The 13,846-nt window shown below is 37.9% G+C and overlaps 2 protein-coding genes across 3 annotated transcripts in view; both read left to right on the top strand.

Moving 5' to 3' along the window:
- LOC135833529 (serine/threonine-protein kinase/endoribonuclease IRE1-like) overlaps nt 1-13,846 on the top strand; it is a 328,041-nt gene that overhangs the window by 281,544 nt on the left and 32,651 nt on the right. The gene's annotated exons all lie outside the window — the stretch shown is intronic.
- Nucleotides 948-4,307, top strand: LOC135833603 (transient receptor potential cation channel protein painless-like). Its single transcript, XM_065347381.1, has one exon. The coding sequence runs from the start codon at nt 1,245-1,247 to the stop codon at nt 3,993-3,995; it is 2,751 nt and encodes a 916-aa protein (XP_065203453.1). The 5' UTR covers nt 948-1,244; the 3' UTR covers nt 3,996-4,307.

Here is a 13,846-nt window from a genome sequence, read left to right as displayed (position 1 = left end):
ATTACCAATTTATCTTCTGGGTTTACTGCTTGTACTGCCCTCTGTAGTTGCTCGTAGAACTCTTCGCTTTGTTCCTCTCTTCCCTCTTCTGGTGCATATACTCCGATTATTGTAAGAAAGTCTTTTTTCAATCTCATCCTTGCTGATACAATTCTTTCATGCCATATGTTGTATGAGTCGATGTTTTCGCGGTGTTTATTATGTATGTGTAACATCACTCCGCCTGCAGCTCTTGTTTTCTTGTCGACTCCACTGTAGATAACGATGTAATTTCCAGATTCGATTGTTCCACTTCCTTTCTTCTTAGTTTCAGACATCACGGCAAAGTCTATATTTCTGCTGCTTAGAATTTCGTTTATTTCTGCTTCCTTGGCTGCATATCCTCTTACATTCCAGTTTCCGAATTTGTATTCTCTTTCGTTTGCGTGCGTTTTTATTTTAACCAGGGGTTCACCTCCGCCTGGGATCCCATTGTTCCATCCGTTTCTTCTTGTTTGTGTTTTTTGAGTAAGGTAGATTTTCGTCTGGCTTGGTTACCAGCCATGCCAGATATATCACGGTGATAGGGCTGCTATCTAGGCCTCCGCGCTTGCCTGGTCCTCTTTTAGTCGTCTTTTACGACAGGCAGAGGGTACCATAGGGATATTCTTGACCCGTCCCTACACCTGTTTAATTTCAAAATTTTTGGGGGTGCGTATTTTTCATATACCCGTTCTTCAGATTTTTCGGGTATTTTTTTTCTTGCAGCTTTTCAAGATTAGATAATGGCTTTACGAGTTACTTATTTAAAAAAAAACAAAACGCGAAGTAGAGACGTTTGGGATTTTTATCTTATGAAATATTATATTAATCTATTATTATATCAACTAAATTCTACCATCACAATTTTATCGCCCCAAATTTCGCAACTAATCTCTCTCACTCTACGATGGTTCAATTACCGACATTCTTCATGACAACTGATATTTTTGTGGATACGGTTTCACCGTTTTCGTAATCGATTGACGCAAAACAAAATGGAAACTCACATAAAATCCACCAGAATACAGGAAACGTGAGATAACAGCTTCCTTTCTGAAATAAAATTTGCAGCAATGAAACACATCGCATTTTGTAGTGTCCTACTTTTGAGGTGATCGCGTACTGGGAACGTAATCGTGCAAAGTGCATGTCATTGTCGTTTGTTTTTTCGTGTAACACATTAATATCAGTTTCGTAGTGATTTGTAATCGATTCTTAACCAAATGAGGAATCAAGAAAAACTACTGTCTGCGTTCAAGGAGGACAGATTTGAAGATTTCGAAACACTCTTGGAATATTCGGACATAGACGTTGATTATGATTACGGCGAGCCAGACAATGGAACGTTATTGGATTTGGTCAACAGGTCACCTAGGAGTGAAAACGGGCAATACGTTTCCGCACTAATACGAAGAGGGGCTAAAGTTTGGCGCAAGAATGGAGAGACTGGTAAATTAGAGATACACGAGATTTTCAATAATTCAGACTCATTTTTGTTGTACGATATCTATGTTGATATTATGAAAATTGCTGTTGAAGAAAACGACATCGAGGCCATTACGCTTTTAACTCGCTCCTATTCTAGGTATAGATTCAATGATGATCATCCAGGATCTCGAAAACACCTGATTTTGCTCGAAGGAAGCATTGATGCAGTTCGGCTGTTCATCAAGTACTTCGACGTGGACAAGGAATTTCAAAGAGATTCTCAGGGACGTCTTTATTGTTGTCGCGAAATAATATTGCAAAAATATCCGGAGCTGGACGCGGAGCTCCCAACACGAACATCGAGCGAGCTCCAGAAAATTTTATTTTCATACCTGAAAAACGGTGTTCCTGAATTATTTGTGAGACGAATAGGCGATCCCGAGATTAGCTCAGAAATTCTAAATGATGCATCACAAAACCATAGTAAGACGTATTTACATGTCGCTTGCGAACGCAATTACATCGACGTGGTAGACGCGTTGTTGAAAAAAAACGTCCACCTGAATCAGATTTCTTGTTCACGTTTCTATGAATTCGCGTACAGTCTGACGCCAATAATGCTGGCCGCTGTTCACGGTCATTACGAAGTATTCAAGAAACTCTTCGTCATACCCAAAGTTGAACTGCCAATTGCAGGAGGAAGAAGATCAGTTTTGCATCTAGTGTTGTTAGGTATGCAATGTTCGATGAATTTTAATTGCTCAACAGACGGTCATCGTATGATACTGCAATTACTTCTAAAACTGCATGAATGTAACGATAGTGAAAAACTAATTATAGAAGATTACAGACTGAATATAACTCACACGGACAGGTTTGGTAATTCAGCTCTTCATTATGCGTTAAAATTCAACAACGAATTTGCCATCAAGTTACTTCTTAGAGCAGGTGCCAAACTGTACCCAGAGGATCAATCTATATTGACCTCGATTTCTGCTACAATCATAGAAGGCTATTTCGATGACTGCATTCGTTCGAAAAGAGCATCCTTTGGCGGCCAGATGCACCAGATTCCTGAGGACGAGCCAATAATATTCGATTACAAAATATTCACACAACTAGACCTATATTCTATTGCTACCAAAAGCAATAGAATTTTCTTCGCTCGATTCGAATCAGTAACCGAAATGAGAAAACTATACAAGCATCCGCTCACGAAGAGCTTTCTATATTTGAAATGGCGTTTCTTCAGAATATTTTACTACATTAATTTGACAGTCTATTTATTTTTTTGTTTGGCTCTGAGCATGTATATCTTCCAAACTCAACACTGTCTGCCATCATCGGCAAGTTTCAACGGTTCCAGATCAACTGATGCAGCAAATAGTCACCGTGTATCTTCCATTCCATGTCACTATGACGAATCATGGCTAATAATAACATATCTGCTTTACATCGTACTTATTTTACGAGAACTGTGCCAATTCTCTGTTTCAATTCGGGAGTACGTCGGTATTCCAGAAAACTGGTTTGAGATGACGATGATCGTGGCGATTGGTTTCCTCTTCGCGAATGACACCAGTAAGCATTTAGCGGCGATCGCTATTCTAACATCATGGATCGAATTGATTTTTTTACTCGGTAAGCAACCGTCACTCTCAATATACATAGAAATGTTCAAAAGGGTGTCGTTGAATTTTGCCAAATTTCTCCTCTTATACTCGATTCTAGTCGCATCTTTCGCATACAGCTTCTTCATATTATTTAGAAATGAAACCAGCAACCTCAATACTGCCGATCGAACGAATGAAAATTCGATGAATTTGTGGCCAGACCTGCAAATGTCCTTTTTCAAATCGATAATCATGATGACAGGCGAATTTGATGCTTCTACTCTACCGCTTGGTTCGAATTTTAGTTATGGCCACGTGCTCTTCATACTTTTCGTCTTCTTAGTCGCCATGGTACTTTACAATCTACTTAATGGTTTGGCCGTCAGCGATACTCGCGCCATCATGGAGGACGCTGAAGTACTCGTAGTTGCTCTGATATCTAGAGCAAAACTCATCTCGCAGATAGAACGCCTGGGCAACAAATTATTCGGTGACGCGGTGCAGTGCATTGATGTAACTAAGTGGGTTTATGTATTCCCAACCGTAAGTAACAGAACAGAATATTTTGATTTACGAGATTCTCAGAAAAATGTTGTCAAAATGCCGGCTGCCATCGTAAAACATGCTGAAGAAATTTTAGAAAAACGAAAACAATCCGAGCTGGCCAAAAAACAAAGCCAAAATTCGTCGACGGATGTCATAAAAAACAGCTCATCAGATCGTCAATTCGTCAACGAATTAAATCATCAATTTAGCGAGCAAATAAGTGATTTGAAACTTGTAATCGACGCCAAAATTTCTGCATTTGAAGAAAAATTATTACAAAAATGGCAAAACGATGATAAGCGGTTTGACCAAATTAATAAATTACTCGAATCTGTCTTGCAGGAGGTAAACCCTCTAAAGAATAAAGACAAATTTGCAACCTGGTAGACGTGTGAATGAATGAAAATTACGCGTTATTTTCCATTAAACGAGTTGCATTGTTTCAGATAGGTACTTTCGAGTGAAATTTTCGTCTTGTATGTAGGTTTGGGTACACATTACTTGGTGTTTAAGCGCGTATATGTACCTATTTGCTTTTCGTAGAATTAATTACACTTACACAGTTTATATAATATTTGTAAAAGTACATTTAATCGAACAAATGCAAATTAATTGTTTCATTTCTCTTGCTTTTCAAGCGGTAAACCAACTAGAAAATATTTGTATGTGCCCCTTGCGTCGCGTCGTCTTTTAAAAAATTTTCGGTGTGTTTTTAAATTTCTTTTTAAAAAAAATAATTATTTGTTCCACAAGTTTTCGCCATTTTCAAAAATTCGCCAAAAATCAAAAAATCAACTTCGGCTGCTGAAAATTTGATTCTGAAATCTTTTAATTTTTTACCCCTTATAATTTGTTGTTTTTCGAGTAAAATTGTGCCGATAAGTTTTTTTTACATTAACTACAGCATTTTTCAACCAACAAAATTACGTTTTTAAAAATAATTCAAAAAGGGAAGTTACACCGTTCTTTTCCTGCAGATATCGGTACCTACTCCTTATTTGGGCAGTTCACCTTATTTCTGAATTTTTTGGAATTGACAGAAATGAAGTCTACCGATTTTAATTTTGGCATGAATAACGCGTAATATTCGTCGCGAAAATGTTATCAATGAACTTGAAAACTATCCAAAAATAAGCGATTTGCAAATTTTTGACTGCTCATCAGTAAAACCCTAGAATGGTCTTGCATTTTGACGACAATTGCTTAAGTCGACGCAGTACTTCGAGTACTATGTTTGAAACTGTGTCATTGTTCCCAAAGCAGAGTAGAGACTATAAAGTGAAAAAATTACTGAAAATTTTGATTATCTGTAAATTGTACTTGTATACGTCTGATTTTCAAATTGTAATCTTCAACAGGAAATGGGAAATTGTTCATCTCTCAGTTTCCTGGAAATACATTCGGACGACAAACGGTGATAATTTTCATGATTTCTCTGAAAATCAACTATTCGTCGAAAATAAATTCATAGGTACTTACCAGTATCTCTGAAAATTCATCTACGTAATTATTATTTAAATACTAGTTACATCCGTTTGTCCCTTGTTTATCGTGAATTTGTGATGATAAGCAAATGACCCCTTGCCCCCCACCGCCTAACAAAATACTTGGTAAAACTACTGCGTCGATCTTTGAGGAGGCTTTAACCCTGTTTTTTGGTGTGATTCTTGCCTCCGTCCAATTCCATACGATAGCAAATCCGACTCAAAGATAAGTTCTTTATTTTGTTTATTTATTGAAATCAATATCCAATCCACAATTTTTATCTTTTTTTTTTTGTTCCATGTTAGTTTGTTATTACACCATGAGATTTACTTACGTATGTAGCTTTAAAAGAGAATAAGTAAGTCATTTAATAATTTTTTGGCAATCTCGCTCATGGGCTTAGAAAAATTCAGGGAGAAGGAATTGAAGAAGTAGAATCGATGTGATCTTTAGTTTAGGTCTGCGTTTTTGAATTTTTCTTTGGAATCAAGCTGGTTAGAAGATGCGATGCCGATACCTTGGATCCTCTGGTTACGATGGATATAGATTTGATCAGAGATACTCGCAGGTGTAACGACTTTATTATCTGAATCAAATATATAGAACGATGAATTTGATGAAATCAGATATCAGTTTTTTGAATATCTCTACGTAGATGATCGAGAGTTTCGGATGTCTACCTTGTAAAAACATCGAGCTAATACATAATGCTGACAATGAGACCAATTTCAGGCGAAGTTCGTTGATCCAAAATGCCATCGAAGTGGAGAAAACCACTCGCTATACAAATCACTATCGCCATCAACCTCGCCTTCTGTCAAAATTACCAAAATTAAGTTTCGGCTTTCGCTGTTAACTGATGAAAATTATCGTTTTTTCGCATGGAGAAATATTAATCTAGGTATTACTATCTATAAAACTCTACCATCATAATCTTGCTCCAAATTTTACAACTTATCTCTCTCACTCTAGGATGGTTCGATCACCGACATTTTATGTACCTACATGACAATATTTTCGTAGATATGATTTTACACGTTCTTGGTAATATGTAGATTGACGCAAATCCAAACCACCAGGCTACAGGAAACGCGAGATAACTGTTTCCTTTCAGATTGAAATAAAATGTTTGAAGCGAGTTTCGTATTATCCTAGTTTTGATGTGAACGCGTACAGGCAATGTAATAGTGAATGTCTTGTCCTCTTGTCGTTTGTTCTTTTCGCGTATAACATAACATTTATCGTCATCAGTTTCATAGTGACCTGTGATCGATTCTTAAGCAAATGACGAATCAAGAAAAGCTACTGTCTGCGTTCAAGGATGGCAGATTTGATGATTTCGTTGAACTCTTACAGTGTCAGGACATAGACGTCGATTATTTTTACGGAGAGCCAGATAATGGAACGTTATTAGATTTGGCCAGCAGGGCACCTGAACAAGAGCACGAGAAATACATTTCCAAACTAATACGAAGCGGTGCTAAACTTTGGCGCAAGGATGAAGATACTGGTAAATTAGTGATACACGAAATTCTCAAAAGTTCAGACCAGTATTTGTTGCACGAAATCTGGAACGATATATACGTCTTATCCAGATCGGGAAAGCACAATGGTAATATAATGAAAGTAGCTGTCGAAGAAAACGACTTCGAAGCAATTACGCTTCTAGCTCGCTCCTATTCCATAGTACACGATGAATACTTTGGTGCTGGTTCATGTACTCAAAACCTGATTCTGCTCCGAGGAAACATTGATGCAGTTCAGCTGTTCATCAAGTACTTCGACGTGGACAAGGAATTTCAAAAAGATTCTGAGGGACGTGTTTTCACTTGTCGCGAAATAATATTGCAGAAATATCCGCAGCTGGAAGCAGAGCTCCCAAAACGATCACCGAGCGAACTCCAAGAGGTTTTTTTTTCATACCTGATGATGAATGTTCCTAAATTATTTGTCAAGCAAATAGACGGGATTAGCACAGATTTGCTGAATAGTTTTAGACAGAAAAAAACTAAGTTGACGTATTTACATTTCGCATGCAAACGCAATTACATCGACGTGGTAGACGCGTTGTTGAGAAAAAACGTCGACCTGAATGCGGTTGCTCCAGGTTTCATTCAATTTCCATATAGTGTGACGCCCGTAATGCTGGCTGCTTCCAAAGGTCACTGGGAAATATTCCACAAACTCGCATTCAGGGATGGTGTTGTACTGCAAAGTGCGGAAGGTAGTGGTTCAGTTTGGCATGCAGTGTTGCGAGGTATGCAATGTATGCAGAACTTCAATCGGCCAACAGACGGTTACAGGAAGATTCTGGAATTAGTTCCGAAACTGTCACAATGTGTGACACCTGCCAGACTAAGTATTGAACACAAAGACAAGAGCAAAAGGACAGCTCTTCATTATGCGTTAAAATACAACAACGAATTCGCCATCAAGTTACTTCTCACCGAAGGCGCCAAATTGTACACAACCGATCATTCCATCTTGACTTCGACCTCAGCTACAATCATAGAAAGCTATTTCGACGACTGCTTTCGTTCAGAAAGAGATTCCTCTCGGATGCGGGATGCTGACGACAACCTAATAATATTCGACTACAAAATATTCACACAACTAGACCTGTATTCCATTGCTACCAAAAGCAATGGACTTTTCTTCGCTCGATTCGAATCAGTAACCGAAATGAAAAAACTATACAAGCATCCACTCACCAAAAGCTGGCTTTATTTGAAATGGCGTCAAGTTAGAAAATACTACTATATTAATTTGGCATTCTATTTATCATTTTGTTTGGCTCTGAGCACATGTATTTTCCAAATTCATCACTGTCCACTGTCGTTGGCCAATTTCAACAGCTCAGAATCAACTGATGGAGCAATTGATGGCTATGCATCTTCGATTCTATGCGACGTATCATTTTGGATGTGGTCAATAACATTGCTGCTTTACGTCGTACTTACTTTACGAGAACTGTGCCAATTCTCTGTTTCAATTCGGGAGTACGTCGGTATTCCAGAAAACTGGTTTGAAATCACGATGATCGTGGTGATTGGTTTTTTCTTCGCGAATTACACCAATACGCAGTTAGCAGCAACCTCTATTCTGATGTCATGGATCGAGTTCATATTATTACTCGGTAAGAAACCTTCACTCTCAATCTACATCGAAATGTTCAAAACGGTGGCGTTGAATTTCGCCAAATTTCTGCTTTTGTACTCGATTCTGATCGCATCTTTCGCATACAGCTTCTTTATTTTATTTGGAAAAACCAGCGGAATAGCACCGTCGCTGAATCGAACCGAAAACGTAAATAGTACTAAAGAAGATATGAATGAAAATTCGTTAAAATCGTGGCAAGACTTACAAATATCGTTTTTCAAATCGTTTTATATGATGGCAAGTGGATTCGATGCTTCTAATCTACCCCTTGATACGAGTTTTAGTTATGGCCACGTGTTTCTCATACTTTTCATCTTCTTAGTCATCATGGTACTTCACAATCTACTTAATGGTTTGGCTGTCAGTGATACACAAGCCATCAGAGAGGACGCTGAAATAGTTGCTCTGATATCTAGAGCAAAGCTCATCACGCAGATAGAACGTATAGCCAATAGAAATCCATTCCGATGTAATTTCAAACGTACGAGTAGAACAGCCGAACAACCTGAAAGGGAATGCATGCTTTTATGCAACAAATCATTCTGTGAGGACATACCCAATGATGAAACGAAGCCGGTTTATGAAACAAGTCTAGTTTATGTATACCCAACCGAAAGTAACCGAATCGAAATTAACGGTAATCATTTTGGGAAAATGCCTTCCGCCATTGTGAAACATGTCGAACGAATTGTGGAGAAACGAAAACAATCCAAATCAGCCAAAAATGTAAATTGGTTGACAGATGTCACAGAAAAAGACCCACCGGATCATCAATTCGCCAAAGAATTAGTTCATCAGTTCGGCAAGCAAATGAACAATTTAAAACTAGAAATCGACGCTAAAAATGCTGTACGAGATGAAAAATTATTGCAAAATGTTGGCCAACAATTTGACAAAATGATGAATAAATTACTCGACGAGAAAATGAACGATTTAAAACTTGAAACGGATGCTAAAATTTTTGCACGCGATGAAAAATTATTGCAAAATGTTGATCAACGATTTGACAATATGATGAATAAATTATTCAACGAGAAAATAAGCGATTTGAAACTTGAAACCGAAGCTAAAAATGCTGCACGCGATGAAAAATTATTACAAAATGTTGATCAACGATTTGACAAAATGATGGATAAATTACTCGATGCAGTTTCTCCGAAGGCAAATCTTGTGAAGAATAAAGACTTCAAATAATTTGCAATCAAGTGAACATACGAATGAATGAAAATACACTAATACAGTTTACTTTTTATAAGATGAGTTGCGTTATTCCAGATACTTTCAAGTATGTAAAATGTTCGCTGTTCATGTAGGCCTGGCATTTAAGTTTGGATACATAAATTACATATTGTACAGTTTATATTTCCATTAATTTTTGTACATAATCAAATAAAATGGAAATGAGGTACTTTTTGTTTCATTTCTCTTGCTTTTCGAGTTGGATAATAAGTATAAAATATGTGACGTGTACGTCGCGTCGTCTTTGAAATTTTTTCCCCGTATGTTTTAAATTTTAAAATTTGAAAAAAAAAACCAATATCGTCAATTTTGCAGCATTTCAACTTGTAAAAAAGTACACTCTGACGATTTGGAAAAAATTGTTAGGATTGAATTTTCAGCTGCCAATGTTGATTACAACACTCCTTCCAGAGCAATTTGAAATGGCTGGAGAAAAACCAATTTTCACTGGTTGCTCCAGATCTGCTGGGAAATGATGCCAATCGATTCGAAGCGTCAACTTTAGTTGTACACATTATGCGAGTACCAGATTTTTATTTCTATGTTTACCTTTTCTGTAGAAAATTAATACTAAGTATTTACCAATAGCACTACTCCCGCCATTTTCAAAAATTCACCAATAATCGCTCCAGAAGAGGGAATGTAGATAACTTGGACAGCTGAAAATTTAATTCGGTCATAAGTTCCACACTCGAAATCGCTGAAGACGGATAATTGCATATTCGAAGTGACGAATTAAAGATTGTATTTTTTTACAAGATCAATCTCAAATTTCCAAAAAGTTGATGAATCCACTTCAGAATGAATGTATTTATTACTCGTATACCCACTTTGATTGCCACATCTGAATTTGTTAACATCATTTATCTCGTATACAGTATTTTTCAGTTGGGTCATCCCTGATATCCAGAGCCGGGTGTTGAATCAGTATTTTTACATCTGTCATTTCCGTCAGTTCGACGTGCCAAATCGCGTTGTTTATCAGATTCTGATAAAAGTGACCGAATCCAGTGGAGATCTTCATTTTGAGTTGAAAGTCACACTTCAAGGGTTCTACTGACAAGGGAACTACCTGAACCGGCAGAAACAAAAATGAACGAATCAAAGCTACATCGAAAGGGGACCACCTCAGGACCCCAAATCCAAAATTTCAAGTGCTTAAGTTGATTTCTCGATTTTTGGTGAATTTTTGAAAATTGAAAAATCCAAAAAATTATCAATTAATACCAAAAATAGAAAATATTGATGAAAATTGAAATTTTCTCGGGAAGTGGTTCAGATGGCATCCCGAACTCATTTACAACTATCGAAATTCGTAAAACCTCAATTCCAGTCATTCTGGAGCCTTCAGCGATTTTTTATCATTTCTCCAGAAACTTGAAATTGCTGTGGAACGGCTAAAAATCAACTTTAGCACAAATAACTTTAATTGGAGCCTATGTGGGTTGCCTTTAACCAATTTTTGCGGTTGTCGCGAGAATCGGCGTCTGCCGGTTCAGATGTGTATTTTTGCCCACTGGTAAAAATGCCAAAATTTGAAAATGTTGAATATTCCATCTTTTCCGATGCTACCTATCTGAAATCGAGCTCCGACCTGTTTTCGACGTTCCGAATTGGTAAAACCCCCTTTTCGACCATTCTGGAGCCTCCAGCGATTGTTTATCTTTTCTCCAGAAACTTGAAATTGCCGGCAGACGACGATTTTCGTGACAAACGTAAAAAATGATTAAAGACAACCCACATAGGCCCCAAATATTGTGATTTGTGCTGAAGTTGATTTTTGGGCGTTCCAGAGCAATTTCAAGTTTCTGGAGAAATGATAAAATATCGCTGGAGGCTCCAGAATGGTCGAAAAGGGGGTTTTACCAATTCGGAACGTCGAAAATAGGTTGGAGCTCGATTTCGGATAGGCAGCATCGCAAAAGATGGAATATTCAACATTTTCAAATTTTGACATTTTTTCCAGTGGGCAAAAATACACATCTGAACCGGCAGACGCCGATTCTCGCGACAACCGCAAAAATTGGTTAAAGGCAACCCACATAGGCTCCAATTAAAGTTATTTGTGCTAAAGTTGATTTTTAGCCGTTCCACAGCAATTTCAAGTTTCTGGAGAAATGATAAAAAATCGCTGAAGGCTCCAGAATGACTGGAATTGAGGTTTTACGAATTTCGATAGTTGTAAATGAGTTCGGGATGCCATCTGAACCACTTCCCGAGAAAATTTCAATTTTCATCAATATTTTCTATTTTTGGTATTAATTGATAGTTTTTTGGATTTTTCAATTTTCAAAAATTCACCAAAAATCGAGAAATCAACTTAAGCACTTGAAATTTTGGATTTGGGGTCCTGAGGTGGTCCCCTTTCGATGTAGCTTTGATTCGTTCATTTTTGTTTTTGCCGGTTCGGGTAGTTCCCTTGTGAGTTGGAGAGATTTCCGACTATATTTGGCTAAAGTACAAAATTTCAAAAATTTGTCGAAAAAATCTGAAAATTGGTAGAAGTGTCCCTCGAGGTTTAAATTGAGGGAATCTTTAATGTGGACCTGGGGGCATTAGTAAGGTATCTGTAGGTGGTCCAAATGAATAACGGGTCCATTTGGGGGGAGGCTAAATTTGAATTTTGAGGTGGAAAAAAACCGAGTCGTCTGCTCAAACCTTCAAGAACAGCTGGGCAAAATTTCAGCCCTCTAGGAGGCGTAGATCAAATTTCGATTTTTTTGGAAATCTTGATGAAAATGGTGAAAAGCCCTATTTTAGAGAGAGGAGGTGTTAGAGGGTTACTGGTGGCAGCACAAACCAGCACAAATGAAGCACAATAGATACATCCATTTCGGACCTCCTAGCTAAAAGTGGGGGCGCCTGTTTCCACCCCCCTCACGTATTCTCCAATACTTCGGGGGGGGGGGGGGGGGGCGCACAAACGAAAATATTTTCTGCACAAACCTGCTCAAACGTAGGTACCACAAATGATTGACACCATTTTGGACCTCCTAGCTAAAAGTGGGGGGGCTCCCGTGTCTACGGCTCCCCCTAAAAAGTTTTTTCAAATACCTCGGGAAGGGGGGCAGTACAAACTAAAAACTTTTCTGCACAAAAGAATGGCATGTGTTTGAAGTCAATCGGTGGGGGTGGGGGGCCGTGGACGTGCACCTCCAAAACTCGCCGGATATTATTTCTTCATGCCTTCATTAGTTGATGTACAAAGTTTCATCCAAAAGTGTAGATTTCTCGTATTTTAATGAATCCTTATGGGAAAGTCGAAATTTTGAAGGGGTGATCCTGAAATACGCGTCTAAGGGGAGGGGGTGGAGACATTGCATATTTCTCATCTACGATACCAAACGCTATCCAAAAATTCGATATCCCCACACTTCCCTCGGATGATTTACGGACCCATAATCGGCCCCATTTGGACCGTAATCTCGAAAATAAGTGGATCCAGCGCTTAGGACTTTGCATTTTTAGCACGAGCTCGTCCGTAAGCATATTTTCCACGCAAAACATTTCACTTCCCCGATTTGATTCACAGAATCGCTTTTTTGAGGGTTAGAATACACAATATATGCACATAGATTATCAACAGGTAATATGCCACTTTACTTTCGAGTTTTTTAAAATTTAGGTTTCAGGGGGGGGGTGGCCAAAATTGGGGAGGTACTTCGAAAAAATAACGTGTCAAATTGGAGGGTTGATAAAGAATAAGCAGGTCAGCTGCGGTGGAATGCGCGTCGAATGAATTGCATACTCGATTCGCCGTAAATACGAAATCCAACATTTTTCTACAAAAAATTATTGAAAAGTCCTTACAGGAAATAGTGAAGTAGATAGATAAGGTAACTCATTCAAAATCAGCATTGAATTTTAAAATCTCGTAATTATTGATCTTCAAAGATGGAAGCTCAAACTTTCGTGATGCATTCAAAGGTCAATTTCAATGCCCATAAATATGGTAGAAATATGCTATAGATTATGCGTGATGCGTCGCTTGTGAGGTTGTCGAAGGGATTTAATTTCAAATATCCTTGTATATTATGGGTGCAATGCAAACCCTCAGGTTTTTCCTCCAGCCTTTCGTTTTAATTTCTTAACGCTAATTAATTTGCAATTGTTTTTTCTTTGTTTCAGGTGAGTACAATTTTTCCGCAACAATTAAAGAACAATATTCGTAGCTATTGCCAAGTTGCCTACGTTTTAGAATGGGTGAGTGCATGTTATAATTTACGACAGAAATTTCGCAATTGTTATATCCATTGATGAATTCCTAAACTAACTTTTGTCGGAAAAAAGTTCAAAGATATTATATGCTTAGAGGGTCATGTAATTACAATCACTAGCTCATAATTCACATTTTG

The sequence above is a fragment of the Planococcus citri genome, chromosome 1 (assembly GCF_950023065.1).
Source record: "Planococcus citri chromosome 1, ihPlaCitr1.1, whole genome shotgun sequence".
In the NCBI taxonomy this organism is placed as follows: Eukaryota; Metazoa; Arthropoda; class Insecta; order Hemiptera; family Pseudococcidae; genus Planococcus; species Planococcus citri.
The sequence above is the reverse complement of the archived record's forward strand: the minus strand, read 5'-3'. Positions and strand labels throughout refer to the sequence as shown.

Bases quoted from the DNA above. Each gene is read 5' to 3' on its own strand.
- LOC135833603 (XM_065347381.1), top strand. From the start codon at position 1,245: ATGAGGAATCAAGAAAAACTACTGTCTGCGTTCAAGGAGGACAGATTT.